The sequence below is a fragment of the Pteronotus mesoamericanus genome, unplaced genomic scaffold (genome assembly GCF_021234165.1).
Source record: "Pteronotus mesoamericanus isolate MK-2021 breed Mesoamerican mustached bat unplaced genomic scaffold, CSHL_Meso_final contig_202, whole genome shotgun sequence".
NCBI lineage: Eukaryota > Metazoa > Chordata > Mammalia > Chiroptera > Mormoopidae > Pteronotus > Pteronotus mesoamericanus.
In genome coordinates, this window is record NW_026555086.1 from 7192796 (window position 1) to 7217550 (window position 24755).

At 56.8% G+C, this 24755-nt stretch overlaps 1 protein-coding gene across 1 annotated transcript in view; it reads left to right on the plus strand.

The window, feature by feature from the left end:
- SLC6A2 (solute carrier family 6 member 2) overlaps nucleotides 1-15034 on the plus strand; it is a 39823-nt gene extending 24789 nt beyond the window's left edge. The window contains exons 6-15 of the mRNA XM_054570248.1: nucleotides 5602-5736; nucleotides 7234-7337; nucleotides 8219-8343; nucleotides 9109-9221; nucleotides 10396-10524; nucleotides 10960-11059; nucleotides 11992-12092; nucleotides 12463-12630; nucleotides 14084-14155; nucleotides 14756-15034. Of these exons, the coding sequence (XP_054426223.1) occupies nucleotides 5602-5736; nucleotides 7234-7337; nucleotides 8219-8343; nucleotides 9109-9221; nucleotides 10396-10524; nucleotides 10960-11059; nucleotides 11992-12092; nucleotides 12463-12630; nucleotides 14084-14155; nucleotides 14756-14779 (1071 nt within the window). The 3' untranslated portion in view covers nucleotides 14780-15034. The remainder of the gene's footprint in view (nucleotides 1-5601; nucleotides 5737-7233; nucleotides 7338-8218; nucleotides 8344-9108; nucleotides 9222-10395; nucleotides 10525-10959; nucleotides 11060-11991; nucleotides 12093-12462; nucleotides 12631-14083; nucleotides 14156-14755) is intronic.
- The last annotated feature ends 9721 nt before the right edge of the window (nucleotides 15035-24755 follow it).

A 24755-nucleotide genomic window follows, 5' to 3' on the forward strand; every position in this document is an offset into this window, starting at 1 on the left:
GGAGCAAAACCAGGTGAGGACCACCACCATCCAGCATCTGGCCCATGGTAGGCCATCAGCGAATACTTATCGAAGCGTGAATGAGGGAAGGTAGGAAGAAAGGAAGAAGAGAGGGTGGGTAAATAAGTTTGGGGACTTTTGTTAAATGTTCTGTTGAATTCAGTTCAACTTACTAAACATTTATGGACACCTTCTATGTACCAGACTTGACACTAGTACCAGCGATGCAAGAATAAATAAGATGGATTCCTCCTTCCGTTGCTCTAGAGCCCACGTGTACTGGAGACGGGTGGCTCGACTAATGACACTAGTGTCTGGAGTCTCTATCCAGAGCCACAGTTGTGTCCCCCTTTAAATAAACATAAATACTCACAAACTATTAATAAACATTATTAAATAAAAATTAATGGCCACACGCTATTCTAGATCTTGCTTTTTTGAATTTAAATTTACCTTGGAGATAATTTCACATCAGGTAGTCATGTTGCACTGTAGCACAGACACAAACGGTGGGTTGCTGAACTGTCATTAAATCAATGTCATCAGTCTCCACAGTTTTTAAAAAAAATAAAATAGGCTATAGCAGAAAGGAGTTTTCAGGGGAGGAGCCTGAGCAAAGGCACAGAGGTGCAAAGTCCTGACCAGCCTCCGGGTGCTTCCCCCGGGCATAGGGGGCGGGGCTCCCCAGCACAGGGGGCGGGGCCTTCCTGGCCTCTGTGGGTGTGAGAAGTGAAGATATAGGAGCCCAACTGCTGCCACTGGCCTGAGGGTGGGACCACTGCAGGCTTCTAACATTCCACCCTGAGATTAAGTTCCCCATAGCCCTCACCAGAGGGGTGGAGCCTGCCTGCCCAGTTTAGCCCTGGGCCGGAGCTGGAGTAGAGCAAGAACTGTCTGCAGGGAGAGTGATGTTAATGAGAGAAAGGGCTGAGCATGCAGCTCCTCTGGGCAAAGGCACCCTTCCGCTGGGGAGAGACTGGAAGGGCGGAGCAGGAATGTGGCACCAGAAAAGCCCCCCAGGTGGAAACACGTCAACAGAATCCACAGCCCACATTTGCGTAAGTCCCCCAGTCCACAGGGAGGGACTTCGCGTAGGACATTCTTGTGCCCTGTCTCTAATTGTTTTTATAAACTGGCTCAGGAGAAAAACAAGAGCGCTGCTTATTTCTTCCAGATTGCATGTGGAATAGGGCCGCGGCTTTCCCCAGCGGCCCCCACGGCCACAGAGCAGCCTGAAATGGAGCGCAAAAGTTCGCACTTCCCCGCCACTCTGTGGCCACTCCACTGCCGCCTGCTGGGACGATGGCGGCGGCGTGCAGTCTGGACCAGGGAAAGGGGTTACCCCAGACCCACATCCTGTAACCTGGACCCATGACCACCCCACGGTAGAGGGTGGAGGTCTGAGTCAGGAGTTCGCGGGCGGGCGGGGAGCCTGGCAAGAGGGTGCATATCCCGTTGTTGTCCTGGAGCCCTGCCTGCCTCCCCACTCCCAGCCCTTGGCTCAACCGGCCCTTAGCAACTACAAGCCCAGGAAGCCGGCACCTGCTGCGCACCTGGGAGATACTCAGGGGCCATCCACTCCGACCTGCTTGTAGAAATGGGGAAACTGGGGCCCAGAGAGGGGAAGGGTTTCACCACAATCTTTAGCATGGCCAGGACTTGAACCTGGGTCTCAAGTACACAGCAGAGGGAGTGATCACGCTCGTGGCCTAGTGGTCCGACCACCCGCGTCAAAGTCCAGGCACCATCATGTCCTACGGGTGACCTCAGGATTAACGGTGCCCGCTAAGCTTTCGTGTTCTCACCTGTGAAGTGACAGCAAGTATTGATGGCACCAGCCTGCAGGGCTGTCCCAGAGGGTGGAGTGAGAGGTCCTCAGTGCAGGGCTGGCGGACGGAAATTGCTCACTTAATGACCCTTGTCACTCTTTGTCCGTCATTAGCACTGCTGCTGGTGCTCAGTGGGTTTCAGACTTTCTGCGGGGCTGGAAGGAAGGGGCAGCCCAGGCCCCCACGGCCCTGTCTCCATGCTGAACCAATCTCTCTGAAGCCTTGGACCTCTTTACGCCTGGAGATAAGTCAGGACAAGAGAGCTGGCCGGGGTCAACCACCACACGCTGCCCCATTCACGGCCAGGCTCCAAGCTGTCTGGGAAACGGGACGAGACAGAGCGCATTCTCAAATTCTCGTGAAGTTGGTGGGGTCAGGGAGAGAGAAAGCTGGACCAATTCAAGGTACACCTGACGTCCAGAATACTTAATAGAAACGTCTTTTGGTTAACTTTTGCGTTCAAGCCGTAAGTCTAGCCACGTCTTTTCATCTGTAATATGTCAACACAGATGGTCCTGGCTTGCTGTCCTGACTCTGTTGGACTCAGTTATAATGTACAGCATCATTTGCATTTGGACGATGAATAGGCTAAACTATTTATAGCTCAGTATTTTCTTAAGTAACATGAGTGTATAGCCCTCACCCTGTATATCATAGTACGCCTTCATTTTTAGTGCAAATGTCCCTAAGACCCAGTTCAGAGAATTATAAATTATAAATCACTGGAGGGTAAATGAAGGCAGTTTCTATCCTCCCTGAGTGAGACAAGGCCTTAGAGGTGACCTAAGCTGGGCTTCTCAGCCTTCGATGCTCATAAGAATCACATGGAGGGTTTGTTAAAGCTCAGATTCCTGGGTCCCTCCTTGAGAGGTGACTCTGGGGGCGGGGTGAGCATTGCACTTCTGACAAGCTCCTAGGTGCTGCCGAAGCTGCTGGTCCATGGCCTCACCTTGACCTAGCGCTTTGCCTTGTGCGCGGATCCTAGCAAAGTTTGCACACGGGCAGCGGCCTCGCCATGTCCCTGGACAGTTCCTTTCCTCTTTAGAGAGCTCTGTTCATTGGAAGGCCCTCCCTTTGCTCAAGCCCAGCTCCTCTGCCTTGGGATTATCAGCCATTGCATTTGGCACCCTGGAACCATGCAAATTCTAACCTGTACCCACAGACTCACAGAATTTGGATTTGAGGTGATAGGAAGCAGAGTCTTCCTTTGGGGACTGATGGCACTTGTCAAAAGCCAGCGGGCTCCACATTGTTCCTCTCATCTCATGCTCAGAGATACACCAAGCCTCGCTTCTCATGGCTGGAGATTCACCACAAGCTGAAAATCTGGGAGCAGAGAAGCCGGGGGTGGGGCTCTCACAGCCCGGGGGCCCTTCGCTTCGCCTAGTGTGCGTGCGGGGCGCGAGTGAGCATGAGCGAGCACTTGGCCAGGGACGCAAGCGCCTCCCCTTCGGCACAAGGTCTTCGGCCGCAGAACTCACTCCTGCCCTCAATTCTGAGAACTTTCCACAAGACTCAGATGGTTTACTTTGAACACATGTGCATGGACAGAGCGAACTCCCTTCTTGATGGTTGACTGCAGTCAGGGTCAGCTCCGCCGTGCCCTGCTGTGTCCTTGGGGGAATCAAATCCACTTTGGAGCCTCAGGCATGGCTCGTGCGGGGGCCTCCAGACCCCGTGGGAGAGTCCTGAAGTCAGACCAGGGATGTTGTTTCCTGCTGGGTGGAGAGGTGGGCTCGACGCCGTGCGGGGTGGGGTAGTGGACCCGCGGCTGGTGACATGAGTTATAGGGAACACAGCAGCGAGGGCCTAACAAGGACGTCTGAGGGCTCCTCCTTGTGCCTGTCACTAAGGAATTAGTCTCATTTGTCCCAATTAGGGGAAATAAATCAAGGATTAATGTGAGGCTATCCAGAGGCAATGACTTCACTTTCTAAGGCATATTTTCTGCCTCATTTGTTTTTGGAAATTTGTCCTCCTTGTTCCTACACCCCTGGAAGAAAACAGAAATCTAGAGCCCATGTCTTCACAGCCCTGCCCCCACCCCATGTAACAGAGAGGGATGGAGGGACAATTGGCTAACGTGAAACACAGGAACCTGATTCCTCTGTTGATTCCCTCAGAAGATATGACCAGCCACTGATACCTTTCATTACTCCCTGATGCACACTTATTCTTTCATTCATTCTTTGGCTAACTTAATCATCCACTAGCCTTCTGATTTATCACTGACCCACTCATCCATCCATCTGCCCACTCAACCAGGTACTCACCTCACCATCCATCCATCCACTTACCCATCCATCCATTTACCCATCCACCCAACTATATGTCCAACCATCCAGTCATCCATCCACCATCCATCCGTCCACCCAACCATTCAATAATCAGCCCTCCATCCACAACCATCCATCCATCCACTTACCCATCCACCCAACTATATGATCAACCAGTCAATCATCCATCTACCCATCCATCCTTCCACCCAACCATTCAATAATCACCCCTCCATCCACCGCCTTCCATCCATCCATTTACCTACCTGTCCATCTGTCAATCCACCTATTTATCAACCTTTCATCCACCCACCCAACAGATATTTTTTTTAAGCATCTGTGTGTGCCATGTGCTGGATACAAGCTTGAAAACTATGGGTGTTTTGCTTCTGACATGCTCATGACCTGTTGGGGAAGACAGATGAGGAGGCTAGACCCCTCCCCTTAAACGTAGTTAATGGAAAGCATATGACTTCATTTCCTACATCTTGGATTTTAAGCCCATGCCTCTCCAGGCTGGCAAAGAACTTCACCCTCAGACATGGTTTGGGGCTTCTGTTTTCTCCCTACGGATGTGTAAAGATTCCCGGGGCTGCCTGATGTCAGGGCTTTGAGAGGAGAAGCCAACTGGTTCTTAAGTCACGTGTCCTCCAGTGCTTCAGTGGAGTCTTCCTTGGGCCAGGCTGTCCTGCCCTGAGCACAAGTTCTGCTGGGCGCCCACTGTGCTTTCTGCGTCTGCCCCAGCCCTCTCTGCGTAGAGCAGTGACTTGAACCTTGGCTGCACCTTTACACCAGCAGGGGGAGCTCTTAAAGCTCCTGAAGCTCAGGCTCCAGCCTACGCCAGTTAAACCAGAAACTCCAAGAATGGGATGTGCACTGGGACATTTTTATCTACAGCTTCCCCCGAAGGATTTCAGTGTGTCAGCAAGGGTGAGGAGGAACGGCGAGGAAGCCCACACAGCCTCCCTTGTCCCCGCCTCTCTTCTCTGCTCCTCTACCTGGGGCAGGAGGGGAGGGGGGCTCTGTTCAGTGTGCGGGCACCCTCCGTTTCCGGGTTTCTGGGGCTTTATGCCCCAGAGACATGCCCAGTCCAATGGAGGAAGGCCAGAGCACTGCTGGAGGGTGTGCCTGAGTGAGGGTAGAGGTGGGGGAGGAGGATGGAGGAGGTTGGGAAGGTGGCCTGCGCAGCTCAAAGGGTCCTTGAGACAGGTGCCCTGTAGAGGAGGAGGCAGCAGGTGCTGCGAGAACCTGGTCTCTGCCCTCACCAGGCCCCAGCCCTGGCGGCAGCGCTGCGGGGCGGCTGGCTCTCCACTCGGCTCTGAGCAGCCCCGGGGTGCAGCCGGTGCCTGCTCGCCCTGGGGTCGGGCCGGGACCTGGCCTGCTGACGGAGCCGGAGTCCATGCAGAGCCGGAGTCCGTGCACTGAGTGAAGGGAGGAGGGGGGAGGGCCTGTGCTCCCAGGCAGAGCCGGGCCCTCAGGGCGCTTGTCCACTGCAGGTCGTGTGGATCACAGCCACGCTGCCTTACTTCGTGCTGTTCGTGCTCCTGGTCCACGGCCTCACGCTGCCCGGCGCCTCCAGCGGCATCAGCGCCTACTTGCACATCGACTTCTACCGCCTGAAGGAGGCCACGGTCCGTGCCGGGGACCCCCCACCCGAGCGCCCGGGCTGGGGAGGGCTCTCGGGGCATGCAGTGGTAGGAAACCTGGCCCCAGCTCTGCTGAGCTCCTCCACCTGACCGATGCTGGTTTGATTTGCCCATCTGGCTCTGATGGCCTGGAATTGTGTCGCTCCTTTTGGTGGCCTCTGTCGACCCCTCTTTTCCAAGGGAGCAATGCTCTGCCCTGGCCTTTTATCCTGCCCTGGGCCGTGGCGCCTGGCCTCCCCCGGCCACTCCAGTCCCCAGCGCTGGTCTCAGCCGCCATCCTTGTCAGCCAGAGGGAGACCTGGACCTGCTGCCTCTCCTGTCACCCCCTCCAGCTCTGTGTCCTGGCTAGAGTCACAGATGACAACGAAGGGGTGAATTTGGAATGGGGCCCAAAGTAGTGGGGCGAGGCTGGGAGCAGACACAGTCTTGGCGGTACCAAAGCCTCGAGCATCTTCAAACCATGGCTGAGGGGCCCGCAGCCCCCTCCCTCAGTCCCGCCTCAGTGACAACCCTTCAGCAGTATTCTCACAGCCACACAGGACTGGGAGGGACCCCTCCCACGATGCACCCCAGAGTTGTGATGTAGCCACATACCACAGGGTTATAGCCCAGACACCAAGAGAAAAAAAGTATTTCCTTAGTAACTGTCACAAAGGGAGCAGAGCATAAGGCGTGGATCAGCCTTGTAAATTGTGAAACAGTCAGACTTCTATCTGCCCTGCGAGGGTTTAAATAGGCCGAGTCTTTCTGACATGTAGAAGCTGCACCTGGGGGCTGTCTCAGGGGGCAGCTCTGTCCTCCTTTCTGTACAGTTGCCTCTGTCGTTCCACCTTGTGCTGGCAAAGTAGGGGCAGCCCAGAGTCACGTGAGTAGGGAAATGATAGGCATCTCACCAGTCCTAGTGGCAGCTCTTAGTAGGGTGGGCTCTGTGTGATTATCCCCACGACGCAGGTGGGGGAACTGGTAGGCAGGGCCAGAAAGAGGACCTGGACTGGACCAGGCGGCCAGGGGCTCGGACCAGAGCTCAGATCTCTAGGCTACGTGTCACGTGCCTTCGTCACTCGAAAGATGGAGGAATAAGTGAACTCATTGGCCCCCAAGAGGCACCGCTGTGTGGCTGGTAGAAACTGCTAGAAACTTATTCCTTCCTGAAGATGCAGGCTCCATAACTCCCGAGATCGTCGTAACCCTCACTCAACCCACACGGCCTGGAACTGTTAGTTTATTACCTTTGACAATCGGGACATCCCATTGAGCCAGCAAGTTTCCCTCAAGACCACCCACCACCTGGAGATGCTAGAGAGACCCTGGGCTCTCTGCCCAGGCTTTGGGGGGTGGGGGGTGGCTTGCTGCCACCTCCGGTTCAGACCTCATCCCCTCGGGTCACGGGGCATCCCTGGGGTGTCCCGGCCCTTCTGGAGTGGTGAGGTAGTCCCCTTCCTGGGGTGGCCGAACGTGATGGCTTTTGTCTGCCCACCTCAGGTATGGATTGATGCTGCAACTCAGATATTTTTTTCCCTCGGGGCCGGATTTGGAGTCTTGATTGCATTTGCCAGTTACAACAAATTTGACAACAACTGCTACAGGTAAGGTCCTTCTGGAGGCTGGGCAGCACCGAATCCTGGCAGTGACAGGAGAGAGGCTCTGGTCTGGGACAAGGGATGGGTAGCTGGACAGAGGGACACAGTGTGGCTTTCAAGGCAGGCAGCACTGTCTGTCCATCCGGTGCCCAGGCAGCGAGGATGGGATCTCCAGGCTGGTCACGTGAGTCGTGAGGGACGGGCGGGCAGGCAGAAGTCTGCAGGGGGCAGCGGAGTCTGCAATGGGCACCGACGGGGCCTCTGTCCGTCCCTCCCTCTCAAAGGCCAAAGGCAGGACCACAGCCCCCCGGCACAAGACAGAGTAGGGTGATGTGAACCAGTGGGGTGGGCCGTAGGAAGACTAAGGAGATGGGGCGATTGGCCCTCTGGAGGGGGAGCCGCCTGGATGTGAGTTGGAGGTGGGCTTTGGAGGACGGTCAGGACTGTGACAGGCAGACACCGCGTGGGGGGCAGGCGTGGGGGGGAACAGCCTAAGCAACACCAGGGAGGTCACTTACCCCCCTGGTTTGACTGGATGGGAGCCTGGAAGGGAGGTTCAGGCATCTGAGCAGAGCTCTCGGTGGCCTGCTGAGAAGCCGCGAGACAGTGGGGAGCCATGGGAAGTGGGTTGAGGAAGGAGGCTGGCGACTCCGTTCCCCGACAAGGATTCGGTACCAGACCCTGGTCTCAGAGCGTTGCACCCAGAAGCTGAGCGCCTATTTCCTGCACCTGCAGGCCCTCACCCGGTTATGGAAGGGCCCTGGGTCCACGGGGCAGCAAGGCGACCGGAGGCGTGCGAGGCTGTGGATTCCCCAGGAGGCCAGTGGTCGATGAGCAGGGGCTGGGAAATTCTGGCGACTTGAACTAACAGTGACTCTTTCCCCCAGGGACGCCCTGCTCACCAGCACCATCAACTGTGTCACCAGCTTCATCTCCGGCTTTGCCATCTTCTCCATCCTCGGCTACATGGCCCATGAACACAAGGTCAACATCGAGGATGTTGCCACTGAAGGTGAGTGAGCAGACCGAGCCCAGGGAGGACGAGGGGGCTGAGAAACCCACCTCAGTCAAGGCCGCACAGACCTGTACTGGCGGTGGGGCTGAGCGTGCCCGACGGGGAGGTGTGCAAATCGCCCCTGGGATGGACTCTGGGGCCGTCAGTGGGAATTCCAGGCAGTGCTGGGCCCTGCGATGTAGCAGCGCCTTCCTGGGTCCGGCGGAGCATCGGCTCTGCTCCAGGCCGCAGGCTGAGCTCCGGACACACCTTCACTGAGTTCTCATGCGGGAGAGTGTGAGCGGGCCTGCTTTAGCCGTGAGAATGCTGAGGCTCAGGCTCAGTAGCCCGCGGTCCCCCCGCTGACTGCTCCGACCGTGGAGCCTGTGTCCTTCCCCACTGTTTCTGGTATTCTCGTGGCCACAAAGAAGCTGAGCCCTGAGGAGGGGCTGCTTCTCATGGCCCCCGAGGAGCCTGTGAGCGTAGAGGATCCCTCGCGGGGTGCAGGAGGCGGGCTCGCAGCACGTGGCCTGTGGCTGTCCGGGCGCGGTGCCGCTTTCTGGTCTGGCAGCCGGGTGTCTACCTCCTTGGCACACGGGTGAGCTGCAAGCTGGAGCTGGGCTCGTCTGTCCTCTTCAGACCCTTGGATTTTCTTGCCCACGCATGACTGACCAAGATCCGCGGGCCGGCCTGAGGCCGATGGAGCCTCACCATGCCCTCGTCCTACCTGCAGCTCAGACCCACTGTCCCAGGCGTTGATGAAGCCCTTGATGTTTCTTGCAGGAGCTGGTCTGGTGTTCATCCTGTACCCAGAAGCCATCTCCACACTGTCGGGGTCCACTTTCTGGGCTGTGGTGTTCTTCATCATGCTCCTGGCTCTGGGATTTGACAGCTCAGTAAGTGACCCTGCTCAGGAAACCCCCCACCCCCACGCACACCTCAGCCTCAAATTCCCACCATTCAAACCCCTGATTAGTAGTCCTTTCCAGAAGGCCCTATTTGAATGCAAACAAGGAAGTGAGTCCTCACTCAAAAAGGCAAGACATAAGCCACAGCCAGGAACCAGTAGAAACCCAGTTGCATCGTGGGAATCCACGCCACAGGGACTGCAGATCAGCCAGCCCAGCGCTCTCCTCTTGCGGACGGGGACTGAAATCGGAGAGGGTGCGGAGCGGGCGCTCTTCCCCTGTTCCTGTTATCACCAGCTAGCAGCCAAAGCCCTCGGAGCCTCATCCGTGTCTGAGGGCCTTTATCTGACCCATTGTAAGATGAGATTTCCCGGGCTCTCTCCATCTCTCTGTCCACCTTGAGCACATAGTGCCTGGAAGTCTGCAAGGGCTTAGAGTAGGGCTGGCAGACAGGTTTCCCCTCACGGCCTCCTCAGTGGGTGGAGCTGCCAGGAGCAGGGTGCCGGGAAGGGGCCTGAGGCTGCTTCTGGGCCCTTAGGAGGGGGTCCTGATTTTGCTGAGTGTTGCCTGCCAAGGGAAGGGTCATGCCCGTGGCTGACTGAGAGCGGTGGCCCGTATGCTACTTGTCTGCTGTCCCAGGCTCAGGGGTCACGTAAGCAAACACTTGAGGATGACCCATACGAGGCCATAAAGAGTAAACTAGCCCAGCGCCGTGGGCTCTGCGACCCCTTCACACTCTGGGTAATGAGGAAAGTAGCTGTAATGCTCGTCGGAAGCTGCTGCCTGTGTCCAGCACTAGAAGCTCCCCTTTGTGGCTGGTTCCAGAAAATTCCGCTCACATGCTGCTACGTTACCTGGGCGTTGGGCATTTTATGCCTTTCACACTCCTGTAGCTCATCTGAACCCACTGGGGCTGAGTGAGGGGGTGGGAGACAGGTGCCTGTTGATCAGGGGGTGGTGGGGAGTAACCTGTTCACCCTGCACCGTGTGGTTTCTGAGTCCCGATTTTGGTTGAGAAGGGGACAGATGTCGGGGAAGAGGCTGGGAGGCAGGCAGTACCGGCCGATTTCTCCGGCGGGTGAGAGTCGGGGTGAGCCTGAGCCGGAGCCTGGGGCGCAGGGAGCCCCTGCTTCCTGCGCCCACCCTGCCTGGTTCCCCCCAGATGGGAGGCATGGAGGCGGTCATCACGGGCCTGGCTGATGACTTCCAGGTCCTGAAGCGACACCGGAAACTCTTCACGTTTGGCGTCACCTTTAGCACCTTCCTCCTGGCCCTGTTTTGCATAACCAAGGTGAGGCGAGGCTGCGGCCGGGGTCGCCTCCCGTTTGTGGGGATGCTTTTCAATCCATCAGACATGTCCAGCCTCGGAGCTGGCGTGGACTGGGCAGGGCAGGGCCCTGAGCTCGGGGCAAACTGGACATCCTTACTTACCCCTGTAGCCTGATCCTCTAGGGACATGCCCCGTTGTCACCTGTCACCCCTGAGCCTTGGGTCGCCAGACACCCCTGTTGCGAGAGGGAGCAAAATCCCTTTGATGCCCTCAGACCTTGGGACTCTGGAAGGCCTTTGTCAGAACACACACAGGCGACCTCAGTACAGTAGCCCCCAAACCCTGTCACCCACATTCTCAGACTGGGTTCTGAGCCCGTGGGACAGGCGGCAGGGGACAGGCACATTGTGGTGGATGTAACAAGATGGCCTCAAGCGCTCTCCCTTCGCGCCCCAGGGTGGGATATACGTGCTGACCCTGCTGGACACGTTCGCGGCCGGCACCTCCATCCTCTTCGCTGTGCTCATGGAAGCCATCGGCGTCTCCTGGTTTTACGGTGCGTGCTGGGCCCTGAGTGCGAGGAACCCCGTGTTCCTGGACACTTTTGCCCTGGAACACAAAGGGGCTTCTGTGTCTGGCCGGCTCCTTGTCAGGAGCAGCTCCCCCAGCCCGCGGCTCATCTTTGGGGGAACCGGACCCCCTTAAGCTGGGGCTGCAAAGGGCCCAAAGGCCCCCCCGCATCAGCTTTTAAAGAGGGACTTGAGGAAACTGCCGCTCCCAAGGCCTGTCATTCACTCTAAAGCGGGGGCCAGACTCAGCAGAGAGAAGACAAGGTGCCCTGTTACGCTTGCGTTTCAGATAAGCTGTGCATAATTGTTTTCTGTTGCTCCCCACTTGGGAATTGTTTTCCCAAATGTCACACGGGACACACTTAAACTAAGACCGGCTTCATTGTCTGTCTGAAGTTCACGTGTAACCGGGAGTCCTATGTTTTGCCTGGCAAACTTTTTCTGCAGCTGAGGAGGTATAAGGTGTCACCAAGTGTCAAGTGTGTTGCCGCTGTTGATTTCTCCCCGCCCCCACCCCGTGTCATATCCGCGTGAGTCCTGTTCTCAGTCTTTCCCACAAGTCAGAAAGGGGTTTTGGTGTGAGCCTGGGCCCTTCTGCCGGACCAAAGTCCCAGAAAGCAGTGTCCACAGCCTCATGGTTTAGGAGTGTGAACAAGAGGGGGATCCAGGCTTTGGAGTCAGGATGACCTGGCAGTGAGACCTGGGCAAGTCCCCTCCCCTCCCCGAGCTCCATCTCCCTCTGGAAAGTGAATTCGGGTGGCAGGTCGGTGACCCTGTCTGTGAGTGTGTCCTCTCCCTGTTCTGCCCCCGCCAGGGCCCGTCCCCAGGAACGAGTGCTGGGTGCCGGGCCCTGCCTCACCGCCTGCTCCCTGCCCCGGGCTCCGCAGGGCCGCGGTGACAGGCCTGTATGTGTGCCCAGGTGTGGACCGGTTCAGCAACGACATCCAGCAGATGATGGGGTTCAGGCCGGGCCTGTACTGGAGGCTGTGCTGGAAGTTTATCAGCCCCGCCTTCCTCCTGGTGCGTATGTGGGGCCGGGCGCCCTGGGTCTGGGGGCTTGCCTGGGGTGGGGGGGTGGGCACGTTGGCTTCGTAGGGGAGGAGGTTCTGGGATGGCGAGTCCTGGTTGTGGGGACAGGACACGGGGGACGCTCAGGCCTGGTGACGCGGTGTTGGACGCTCACCCCAGCGGGGTCTCCAGCCTGGGCCAGTGCTCCGCCCAGCTCCAAGGTCACTGGTCCATTCTTCTCCTTTTCTCGCTCCCCGTGTCTTGATCTCCTTGTTATCATTCGCTTCTTGGACTCTTTCTTCTTTCTCTGTTTTCTCCGCTCCTGCCCCGCCCCCCGCGTCCCCCCTCCCACCCCTCTGCCTGCCCTCTGCCCTCCCCGCAGTTCGTGGTGGTGGTGAGCATCATCAACTTCAAGCAGCTCACCTACGACGACTACATCTTCCCGCTCTGGGCTAACTGGGTCGGGTGGGGCATCGCGCTCTCCTCCATGACGCTGGTGCCCGCCTACGTGGCCTACAAGTTCCTGAAGACGCGGGGTTCCCTGTGGGAGGTGAGCTCGGGCCGCGGGGGGTGGGCGGGGGCGCTAGGGGAGGGGGCATCCGAGCCATTCCTGTCGGAGTGAGAGGGGAGACAGGACAGGGACTCTAGGGTCAGGCGGACCCACCATGACCCTCGGTTTCCATACTTATAACCTGGGGACAGTCATGTGGATCTTAAATGAAAGGAGCACGCTTTGCACCGCAGCTGCACGTGGCAGACATTCAACACGTGTTGCTGGCCACTGTGTGGCATGTCATGAGCACAATGACATACATTCTCCTTCTGCTGTTCCCACTGGGGCTTATGGGAGAAGGTGACGCTCAGCTCTCTAGTCCTCTAAGGACAAGTTAGACATGTGGCCTTAATGGCCACCGCCCCCGCCCCAAGCCGTGTCCCTTTGTAAGGTTTGCCATGTCCCCAGATGGCCTGGCCGTCCGGGTCCAAGCTCACCATGGCCTAGTATCTTGGCTTGTTCCTGCCTCTTTCCTGAGCCTGGACCCGAATCTGACTCGCCTAAGCCAGGGACCTGCGGGATACGCTTTCTTCTCTTACCACGAGCGCTGCTGGGCACGTGCAATACAGACAAGTGTTTGGGAAGTAGTGGCCTCGACCCTGGAATGACATCTTTCCCGCTCTTGGGTTATCGAAATGCCATGTCTCTGAGGAATAGCGGAGAAGGCCTTTTCCTCACGTCCTTACTTTGCACGATAGAGAGCCCGTCCCTCCATTGCTTCACCCCTCCCTTCACGGCACGGCTGCGGGTCTGCACGGCCCAGCACAGACAGGCTTTCCTGGAGCTCACTCTCCTGGGAGGGGCCGGCGAACCACTGAGGACGTGAGTGAGGGAGCTGCACAAGCACTTAGGCCAGAGGGTCGCAGGCAAGGCTGCGGCTGCCGCCCCCACTTCCTTGTGGCACGTCCCTGAAATTCGAAGTCCAAGAGCTTCTGGGTCACCTGAAGGGTCCAGATTCTGGGGGCTCATCCCAGACATGGAAACCTGGACCTGCTTCCAGCTTTCTATTCTCCCCACATTGGGAGCGGGCTCCCCGCCACCTGGAGATCAGTCCCCGAGCCCCACCCTGGGGAGGCCTACCCTCTGCCCCGGGAGGGCGGGTCCCATCTTCTGGGCTCTGCGCTCTGTGCCGGCCCTCCCCAGCACTTACTCCCATTGCGGTGCTACACTTGCACGTGTGTTTAGTTTTTCAATGCCCACCCCTCCCACGAGCCGCACGCTCCGCCAAAGCGGGGGCTGCATGGGTCTCCTCAGCTCTGGGCCCCCAGTGACTGCCCATAGCACCCAGACGAATGACTCAGTGAGCCGACCATGGTAGGGTGTCTTGTATGGACCTCGTACACTGTCCATGTGGGACTTCAGGCCCAAATAGCAGGGGGGCCTTATCCAGGGGCTCCGCCTGGGCCTCTGGGCCTAGCTGAGGCCTCCCCCGGTCCCCCACCTCCCACAGAGACTGGCCTATGGCATCACACCTGAGAACGAGCACCACCTGGTGGCCCAGAGGAACGTCAGGCAGTTCCAGGTGGGTGCAGCCGACTTTCGGGGCCGGGGCCTGGGGAGGACCTTCGCTGCTCCCTGCTGGGCCCTGGGAGTGCCAGGCCGGGCCCCCTGCCCCCTGCGCAGTGGGCCGGAGCTCACGAGGGTCTGGTGTTAGGAGTGGGTGTGTCCCCTGCCTTCTGCCGGCTTCCGCTGGCCCCTCTGGTCTTTGGTCTGGAAATGCCAAGTCCCCAAACTTCGCTAAGCTCTATTCTCCTGCTCTGAGTTGTCACCATGGAGTATCGCCAAGCTAGACTGAGGATCCCTTGTCTTGAAGGAAGCTCTGTGGGCACACCGGTAATATGTTGACCAGAGTCCCAACTTGTTTCCCTTAGAAACAGCCATGGCAGGGGGTCGGGGAGGGGCCCCGTGAGCTCCTTGCTTTGGGCTTGCCATGCCACTTCGGGAAGCCTCCTTTGCCCTCTTTGAGCCGCAGCAGCAATCAGGGAACCCAGAGCCTGCGTGTCCTCCGGGTCTTGGGAGGGAGGGGGTGTTGTCCGCTCGCTGTGCTTTGCAGCAGGCCCTGGGCCCCCCAGTCCCCGCCTGTCCCCACCACCGGCACTAAGGCCTGGAATGTCCCCCGCAGTTGCAACACTGGCTGGCCATCTGAACCGGCCCCGAGGAGGACGGCCGTGGCGCCAGCGCCCAGGCCGAGGTGTCGGCTTCGCTCCCGCCTGGATGCTGTCCAGGGGCTCCTCTCCGGCAGGTGCCCTTCCTGACGCCCCTCCTCTCGTCCCCTTTCCAAATGATGCCGTCGTCTGGTTTCCCCTCACCTTCTGTTCGTCGGGCCTGGGGGCTGTGAGCTTTGACTGGCGAGCCTCACGGGCGAAGAGGACAGGCGGGAACAGGACCAAAGGACTTTATGCACGACCCGTGGACGTGAACGGGAGGGAAGGGGATATCGGGTGGAGGGGGGCAAAAGGGGAAAATCGGGACAGCTGTAATAGCATCACCAATATAATATACTTAAAAAAAGTAGAGAACTGAAAAAAAAAAAAAAAGACCTTTGTCGAATCTCTTGTTTTGAGGATTCTCACCCAATTTGAGAGACAGCCCAGGCTGGGTCCATGGCTCGGGCGGAATTCCCCGCCACGTCTGCTTGTCCTGTGGGCCCCAGGAGAAGCCCTTGGGCCATGCAGTGTGGGCGGGGGGGTGGGGGGCAGGGGGTTGCTGTGGTTGGACAGCACAAACCGGACACCGACCAAAAGCCTGACGGAGCCCGGGGGTGGTGTCCCTGGGTCTCCCCTCCCCTACATGCCCTCGCGTGGCCCCCATTGGCCCTCCGGGGCCTGAACCGGGCTCGGGAGCCTGGGTGCGCCTGTCGCTGTCGGGAGACCCATGGAGAGGGGCTCTGGGCGATCTCCAACACAAACTCTCTTGGTCCGTTTTCACCCTGGCCAAAGGGAGCCTGGCTGGTGTGTTCTGCAGCCGTCTTCCAGCTTCTGGTGGCCAGGCGATTCGGAGCCATGGGCGTCACAGCGGGCGGCCACGGAAGAGCCAGACAGGCTCGCAGGGGCCACGCGAGGTCTCACTCTGCCAGGCACGTGGAGCCCAGAAGCCCATCTGTGGTTCCTGAGACCTTCCTGGGACACGGGGTCAGGGACCCGGTGAGGCCAGCCGTGCGTATGTCCTGTGGCCCCTCTGCTGTGCCCTCGAGGCCAGGAGGGTGCCCGAGGGCCGCCTGACAGACCATCTGTCCGCCCGCAGACTCCTGCACAGTCTTTCCCTGGAAATCCCACCCAGCGTGGCCCGCGGTCTCAGCCGATGGCGAGTTGCCCCTGGAAGCTCCCTTTGTCTCTCATCATGGACTAAACGCGGCACTCAAGGGGCAGGGTGGAACCAAGCACAGCAATCTGGTCACGCAGGTTGAGGGGGACAATGTTCTGCGTTGATCGTTGGAGGCTGTAGAGAATTTCTAGGTTGACTTCCAATAGACACTCATGAGTGGTGCCCTCTGGTGGTGGTAGTGGTTAGTTTCAGCTCATTCAGAGAAAGGATTCCTAATTTGATTAAGGCGGTGGCAACTATTTGGGGTTTCTGTTTATGGTTTGAGCCTCTTACGCCTGCATTGAAAATCTGTGCTTGGGAGTTCTTATTGTGGCAGTGGAGTCCCTGCTGAGTCAGGGTCCTTGGGTCATTGTTTGGAGAAAAGAGGGGCATCAGGAGACTTTTGATCTTTCCATATAAAAACCCCAGCTCAGAGTCTGAGGCAGCCCCGCTGGAAGGCAAGGCCTGGGAGCAGCCACCGGCCTGGAGCCATGAGGTGGCGGTCCGGGCCCCCAGAGCAGGGTGGCCGGCACTGATGGTGTCCTGAAGGGACTGTGCATCCTCCCAGGAAGGACAACGCCTCTCCAACTGTTCCCTTTTTTTTTTTAACCAGCAGTGTCACCCATGCTGCCTCCTGCCTGCCCAGCGAGGCCCGCAAGGGTGGCTTCTGCCTCCCCATTTCCCGGATGAGAAAACCAAGGCCCGGCATTTCAGATTCTCAGCTGCTAAGGCATCCCGTCGGACCCTCAGCGTAGACCCCCGGCTCCCTGCCCAGGGCCCTCTGAAACTCCCTGCCCGATATGGTTCACCCACACAGGGCTGTTCTTCCAAATGCACAGAAATGCAGTCACGGGGCCAAGGAGGGTTTCTGAGCAAAGAACAAGGTGTCGGATGAAAGGAAGAGGGGAGATGATGGCATTCATTCTCCTCCAGCTGGTCGCCGGGAGGAAGGGAGGCAGCTACTCTCGTTGGATGAAAGAGCCTTTCGGGGAGAGCAGGGTGGGAAAGCGAGTCCACATGGCTGAAATGAGCGCGTCCAGAAAGCCCGTGCATGTCAGAATAGGGATGCACTTCAGAAGGAGCCTGCAGTTATTTTCTCTGCCGTCTGCAGGTGACCCTTCTGCCTCCAGACAGGTCTCCCAAAGGCGCATCGGTGATGTGGTGCTGGCTCAACTAGCCCCAAACCAGCGCAACAGAGCTGCCTTGTGGAGGGGCGTGGCCTCTGAGCCTGGCGTTGGGGGAAGCTGGCCCCAAGCCCGGACCCCTGGGGAGGCGGGGGATCCTGAAGTCCTTGTAAGTCCTCACGGAGGTGCTAGGAGACCCCTGGGTCCCTCCTCCACCCACGGTTAATGGGCTTTGCCCTAAGGAGTGCTTGGCTTCTTTTTCACGCCCCCCGCCCTTTTTTTTATAACAAAGGTTACCCAGGATAAGGGCTCTCCTGTGTACTGTACATGGCAATTTTGACATTTTACAAGATTTTAAAAGAATTATTACTTTCCGTAAATGTACAATATTTGTTTAAGACAATCAGGTTACCTTCTACGCAACATCTAGTTTGATATCATCCGTCTGGTAGCTGGTCTTTATTCTCGATGCAGGCGACACCAGGGAGGAGGAGGTGGCCAGCTCTGGCTGAACAGCCTGCTGAATGAAGGTCCCCAAAGCCGCCTTGGTTCTCAGAGGGGGTTCCCCCCCAGGTGGGAGCCAGTCTGTTTGTGCAGCATCTCTTCTGCTGACGTGGTAATGTGAGACCGAAACATGCTTACCAAAGAAGCCATTTCTTAGTAAAGAAGCCATGTGCTTCCTTTGAATGCCGTGGAATGGAGAGGAACAGGGACGGACCATAGCGTGTTGGGAACAGACCGTAGCATGTGGAATTGCCGCTGACCAGCCAGGTTCCGGGGGAGAGCAGTTTCATCTCTCTGAGGTTCAACATCCTTTGCCTGTAAAAGCAGGGTTGGGTCAGACAGTCCAAGGTCCCATCCAGTTAAAAAATTTCACGTCTGCCTGACAATGTTTTGGGCTAAATTTACACTAAAGAAAGCACATCATTTACGACAGGACCTTCCAGAATGATCTGATGACTGATAAACAACTTGTGGAGCAGAGAAATGTCAGATCAGATTTCTGGCCTCTACAACTTTTGATTTATTTATTTTTATTTTTGACATTCAATACTTTCTTTCTCTTCAATATGTCTTCAACGTATGCTGGAAACACTTGGTATTTAAAAAACATAAAATCCTACCCTTCTGTTCTGAGGATGCTGGAGGAAACCTGTTGGCCCGATCCAAGAAAACCCAGGATCCACGAGGCTGTGGACGCGCCAGAGGACCACTGCAGCCGCCAACACATCTCCAAACTACCGGTGCGCGGGAACTCGCTCTTGGGTGCCCGCCCTCGCCCCTCCGTTTCCCCTCCGTGTCTGTGTAGATAAGGACTGTTGCCACGGTGTCCTCTCTGTGTCAGGGACTGTTCCAGTGCCACTCAGATATCTCCGTTTAGTGTGGATGTGTTTTATAAGCTGTTCTCTCTGTGGAAAAGTAGCTGTACAGAATAATAAAGGCTATTCCTGCGCCATGTATCTGGTGGTGGAGTCCTTTCTGTCACGAAGGTAACAATGATACAATTATGTAGGTTTGTCTATGATCAGTCCCCAGCCGGTACAGAAGAGCTTCTGGTCAGAGGGCCCACTTCCCACTTAAATAACTTTCTTTAATGCCCTGAGGAGCAGGGGACTGAAGGCGGTCAGTAGTCCTAGCTCTGAGATGGGCGCGCTGATACTTAGATGGGAGGTAGGCACCCAGGGACCCCAGGCGCGTTGTCTGCTTTTGCTTTTTCATCTCCAGGGCAGTTTCTCCATCGCCCTGCATCGCAGGGACGCTTCATTTTAATCCACCCCACATCAAATCCATCATCAAATTTGTTTTCCTGACAATTACCCCGCAAGCGAGGCAGCCCCAAGACAAGTTCGCCCACTGGACAGAGGAGGAAGTTGAGGGCTGGGCTGAGCAGTGAGCCCCCCAAGGCCCACTGAGGGGCACAGTCCGTGGAACTGTGGTGGTCCGGACAGGTGCCCCAGAGCCGTCAGAAAGGGCAGCAAGGCTCTGAAGAGGGGGACATCAAGTGACGGCTTGTTGCAGGGGAATGGTAAGGTCCCTTTGTCACACAGCCCCCAACAGAACAGCCCAAGCGAGCCTGGATGGGCAGATGTCGTTAGAAGGCAGGGCTATGGAAGTGTTTCAGACCCACAGAGCCCATCTGGGACCGGCTACTCTGAGGTTGCGACTGAGTCACAGCAGAAAAGGCATCCTTATCACCAGAATGAGAAGGTTGGCTTAGGTGTTCCTGGAAAGTCCCTTGTGTCATGGTTCTCTAAGGCACTCCCAGGGAGCTCGCACAGCCGACGACTGAGCAGTTCACACTAAGAGGTGAATGACTGCCTTTCTAGGCAGAGACCGAGGGTCCGGCTGGGCGTTGCTGCCTTTTGCCTGTCCTGCCGTTTCCAAGCAGCCTCCATTTCCCCGCAGACCTCTGCGACTGCAGCGTGAAGGGAGCTATATTTACAAAACAGCTGGAGGCTGGCATGGTCTGCAAGCTGTGGTCTGCCCTGGTTTGGTGGAAAGAACAAAGGGTTCGGAGTCAGACTCAACCGGGCCTTGAAGCCCAGTTCTACCACCTGCTGCTATGGAATCTTGAAGAAAGTTACATGAAACCTCCGACGACTTCTTACGTCTGAGAGGCGGGAATAAGACCACACAAGAGTGTTATCAGGAGCGTCAGATGTGGGGCACCAAGAACAACTGCTCTGGAGCCGTGGCGCCTGGATCCACAGCCTGGTTCCATCGTGCACACGGGGAAAACTTGGGCAAGGTACTGACCTGCTTCAGGGGGTCACCGCTACATTGGAGAGACCACAGGGACCACTTCATAGGGTTGTGGGGAGGGTGGACTGTGAGTATTGTATTCAGAATAGTACCTGCTTACACAGCTTGTCATCGGATGTATTGTACCTATCAGCTACGTCATGCGTGTCTGTTTCTTCTCCCTCTTATTTGCTTCTGCCCGTTTCAGAGGCAGCCCACCTACTACTCTCTTTTTGTGTCACTGAAACAGTGTCTCTGTCCCCTTGTCCACTCCTTAGGATGGTGTCCCTAAGGTTTGAATTTGGATCTGAGTAGCCACCTCTCGGGCTCGCGAGGCCTGGGTGCAGGTGAACATGTGGGCGGGAAGTTCAAGCCCCGGCAAACATCAGCCTCCATGGGCCTTGCCAGGCAGCAGCCAACCTCCGGCAGGATGTGACTGCCCCATGTGCCCTCTGCCGTCAGCCCCCGTTAGGCTGCTGGCGAGAGAGATGCTTCTCCAGCTGGGCCCTGTCTCAGGCAGGCCCTGGCCTCAACTGTGACCCAGAGTAGGAGACGGACCGTGGAGATGGAGGCTTCTGAAGGAGCTGGCTAGTAACTGGCTTCTGGTGCCTGGGAGGGCCTGCGCTGGGCCAGACTAGCAGGGCCTGAAGGCAAGGGGTTGGCTTTCAGGGAATCAAGAAAGATTATATCTGTCCCCAAAGAAGACCCCAGCGGGGGCCATGGCCTGGACATACCCAGGAGCCACAGAACCATTATTTCTTCAGTATAGAACGGCTCTAAAGAGAGGGCAGTCCCTACACGCCACTCGGCCTCAGGCTCTCTCTACTCCAGAGTCCCGAGCTAGGATAGGCAGACTTGGCGTCGGGGGTGGGGGGAGAGGCCTGAAGCAAGCCCAGCACGGCCTGAAGCATGGCCACAGTGGACTGGTGCACACCTGAAGGCCACGGTCAGCCCAGCCACAAGGTGCTGCCTGCTGCCCACCCCAAACTCATGTCCCGGTCCCTCTAAACTTCTGCTCTCGCACCACAACCCCCCAAGCTCCCCAGGGGTTGCTATTGAACCCTGACCCCCATCTCCAGTCACTCGATAGTAACCAGCCCTACCACCGGAGAGAAGGGGGAGGGCAGGGCTTCAGAGATGAGTAAGGACATGGCAGGGCCGATATTTCAAATGCATCACACGACCACGAGCGTCAGAGTGAGGGTTAGCATGATTAGCTAGCCAATCACGCTTACAGAGACCCCAGTACAGTTTTGGGATTGGAAGGGGAGCAGGGTGCAAGGAGCTCCTGACTTCGTTCAGAGAGAGAGTGGGGCCATCCACCCCAGGCTCACAAGCCAAGGTCCCTGGACTGAGGCCTCAGGAGCATCAGCACCTTGGACAAGGCCAATGCACTGTGCTGGCCTTTCCTCGGCAGACACGCGGGCTTCTCCCGCGCCAGTTCCTTTTCCTGGAGCTTCACAAATCTCATCTCACTGGTCCTCCTACGCAAGTCCTAAGGCCGTATTGTCACCCGCTTTACAGCTGGGGGGAATTGAGACACAAGGAGGTGAAATCACTCACTAGCTGGTGAGACTGGGATTCGAACCCCGGAAGCCTGGTTCCAGCCTGTGCTCTTAACCACTCTGATACGCCATCTGCCTCACCCCAGACACAAAGGCCAAACATGGCCCAGCTGGGAGGGCCATGGGGCCTCTACTAGTACCAATGCCCTCTTTATTATGTTTATATAAAATTAAGATTTTTATTTACATGTATATACGTATATGTAATCTGTACACGCACATGCACACATCTACATACACATACTAAACCACATCTATTTCAGTGCCTACAGTGTGCTGGAATACAAATGACTTGCCCCAGGTCACGTGGTCAGAGTTCATGGGAACAGAGCGGCCTCTGCCTCCCGGGGAAAACACTTTCGCTGTCTTTCTGCAAACACACCCCATTCCCAAGCTCCCTGGTTCTTCGGGCCAGATAGAGCTTTCACCTGGGCTCTGTATCAAGAAGCAAAAAGATACACCTGTATACACTAGGCTGACAAGGTGTCCTTGGTTCAGAGAAGAGCGTAAGCAACGGCCTCCCCTGGACCAGCCCCGAGGCCTGGCGTGGCCCTGGAGAAGCTTAAGAAAGTCGCCGGGGGTTGGGCTGCCAGCTTTCTGTCCCAGCACCCACAGCATGTAGTTCTCTGCTCACAGGGAGAAAATGCCTAACCCACATGCAGACATCCTGCCCACCTTTCCGGCAGGAAGAACAGGAATGAAGAGGCAGAAGGAAAGGCAGAGGCCAGCTATCTGTCCCTCCTTACTCTGGAGGAGGGCAGCTTTCTCAGAACGCTGCCCAGACATTCGCCGGCGTCTTGTTGCCCAGGCTCATGCAACCTGGTGAACCGCAGTCTGTTCCAGGAACATTGCTTCCTTGGGCAGAATCAGGGTTGTCGTGGGAAGAGGGTAGTGGGAAGGCACAGGTCTCCCGCTCCGTCCCCATGGCTTCCTCCCCTGATTCCGGTGTCAGCTGACAACAGTGGAAAGCACCATGGTCTGGGTGGCCATAGATAAGGGCATCTCTGTCCCATGGGCTTACATGAAGGACTCAGGTCTTGTACAGTGAGGACAGACAGACCTGGGGTTAGCATTCACAGAGGCACCTCTAAGTTGGCTGAGCAGGTATGTTTTCCCGCTGAGCAAGCATTCTGCCTGCCGCTGCGGGTGACCACTCCCTTCCCCTGGGCTGACCAAGCACATTAGTAATCAGCGGAAGCAGTTGATCAAACGAGAATCTGGGCACTGTGGCCACCAGGGGGCACCAACGCACACTTCTGCCAGGCAGAGGGGGGAAGCCAAGACTATGGGGCTTAGAGCTCTCTTTGAACTCTCCCCACTTCCTTGAACCAGAAAGCCTAGAGCTGGCCCACCACCCGTCACTCCTGCCATAGTATAGTGGCAGAGCAAGTCAAGAGGCCAGCGCAGACTCTGAGCGGAGCGCAGAAATCACATGGCAAAGGGCAAGTATAGAAGCGGTGTGGAATAGGGGCAGAGAGGCCAATTAGGAGCCTCAGACCAGACCAGGCAACAGACAAAGGGCAGAGCCTTTGCAGAGAAATGCTATGAAGACTTCCAAAGTGCCAGAGACAGGATGAGTTCTGTTTTGGAGTCTGGGGAGGTGACGTGGGCCCAAAGGCATTTCACTGCAATTTGAAGAAGAAATAAGATTTGGGAAACTCCCGCTCAAGCAGCCCCTGCATGCCTACGACTCTAGAATCTGCAAGAAACCAGCCCAAATGCTGTTCCTGCACGTGTCGGCACAGGCAAATTCATTGCTCTTTGTAAACTTTCCTGGGAGTCGGTCTGGGATTGCAGCCACGTTTCCATTTCTGAAGCCGGTAAGACTGTGTGGGAACTGCCCACAAGGGGGCAGCAGAGAATCACTCTGCCAAATGGGTGGTAAAGGTCAGAGGCCAAAACAAACTCAGGAAAGGACTGTTGAATTGTGTCCAGTGCTGGAAGGAAGGATTGCGTTGCATTTAAGGACTGAGGCTCCAGAGGCAGGCTGCCAAGGTTCCTATCCAAGCTCTGTAGCCAGGATTCCAGGCTCCTAGGCTGCTTTAATGCTCTGCTGTCTCCATCTTCTTTTTTTTTAAAGATTTTATTTATTTATTTTTAGAGGGGAAGGGAGGAAGAGAGGGAGAGAAACATCAATGTGTGGTTGCCTCTCGCCCCCTACTGGGGACCTTGCCGGCATCCCAGGCAAGTGCCCCGACTGGAAATCAAACCAGTGACCCCTTGCTTCACAGGCTTGCGATCCACTAAGCCACACCAACCAAGGTATCCTCTTAATAATTTTTAAAATAAGGGGGTTTTTATTTTTTGGTGGTTTTATTTTTGCACAGCAATTATGTAGCTGGTCTTATCTGTCACTTACTAGTTAAGTTTTCTTGAGCCTTGTGTTAGCTTTCACAGCGTTGATACCAAGTATGTACCTCAAAGCGTTGCTGTGAAGATTATTAGAATTAATATGTAAAAGACTTCATTATGAAGACACACAATTCTAGTTACTATTATTACTCTAGCATTCAAAGGTAGTCATCAGATTACCAAAGGCTGCTGTCCACCTCCACCTTGTAAAGATGCACCTGGCCAGCCATCTATCCATCCATGTACCTAGTCCCATTGCCAAACACCTGCTGGGCGACCATGAAAATGGATGTGACCTTGGTCCTGACCCTAAGGAGCCCACAGCCTGACAGCAAAGCCTCTGGTCACTAACGAACTTGCCTTCCTTTTTCATTCCCGGCGCCCATGCACTCAGGGACACCAACGAGCTGACGGCCACCAACGCGGAGTTGCTCCCGCCACCAGGATCTGGACACCAGCACGGGTCCTACGGGTCTGCGGGGCTGCCCCAGTTGTGCGACCTGGTAGGGCGCTCCTCCCGCGGAGCCGCCTCCCGAGGCGGATAACCACCGCTCTGCCCCAGGCTTGTCCGATGAGTAAGAGAAGAGGCTGGCTGTGAGCACGCCGCGCCTGTCACCCAGGGGCTGCGCGTGTGGCAGGCACCACCAGGTGGAGAGTTTTCAAAGGGCATCATCCCCCTCCCACTCCTCTGCCCGAAGCCTTGGCCTCTCTCAGCAGCCGGAATGAGGGGAACCGTGCTGGAGAGAGTTGGTGCTGTGCCCCGGAGCTGGGGGCCATGCAGCGAACAGGCGGGCAATTGCAGAGGGACAGGTGTCTGAGAGTGTGGCCAAGGGGACAGCGGCATTCCCGCATGGAGGGAGTCAGGCTGGGGGTGGCAGGGGGTACGGTAGAAAAACCCCCATCTTAGGGGTGAGGGGGCCTCAGGCTGGCTCAGTAGTTAGGACAGTGACGTCCGTGTGACCTGGAGCCAGTTCCTGTGGTCTCTGGGTCGGCCGGTGTCCATACATAGAGGCAGGTGGTCAAGGGCCCGCCCTGG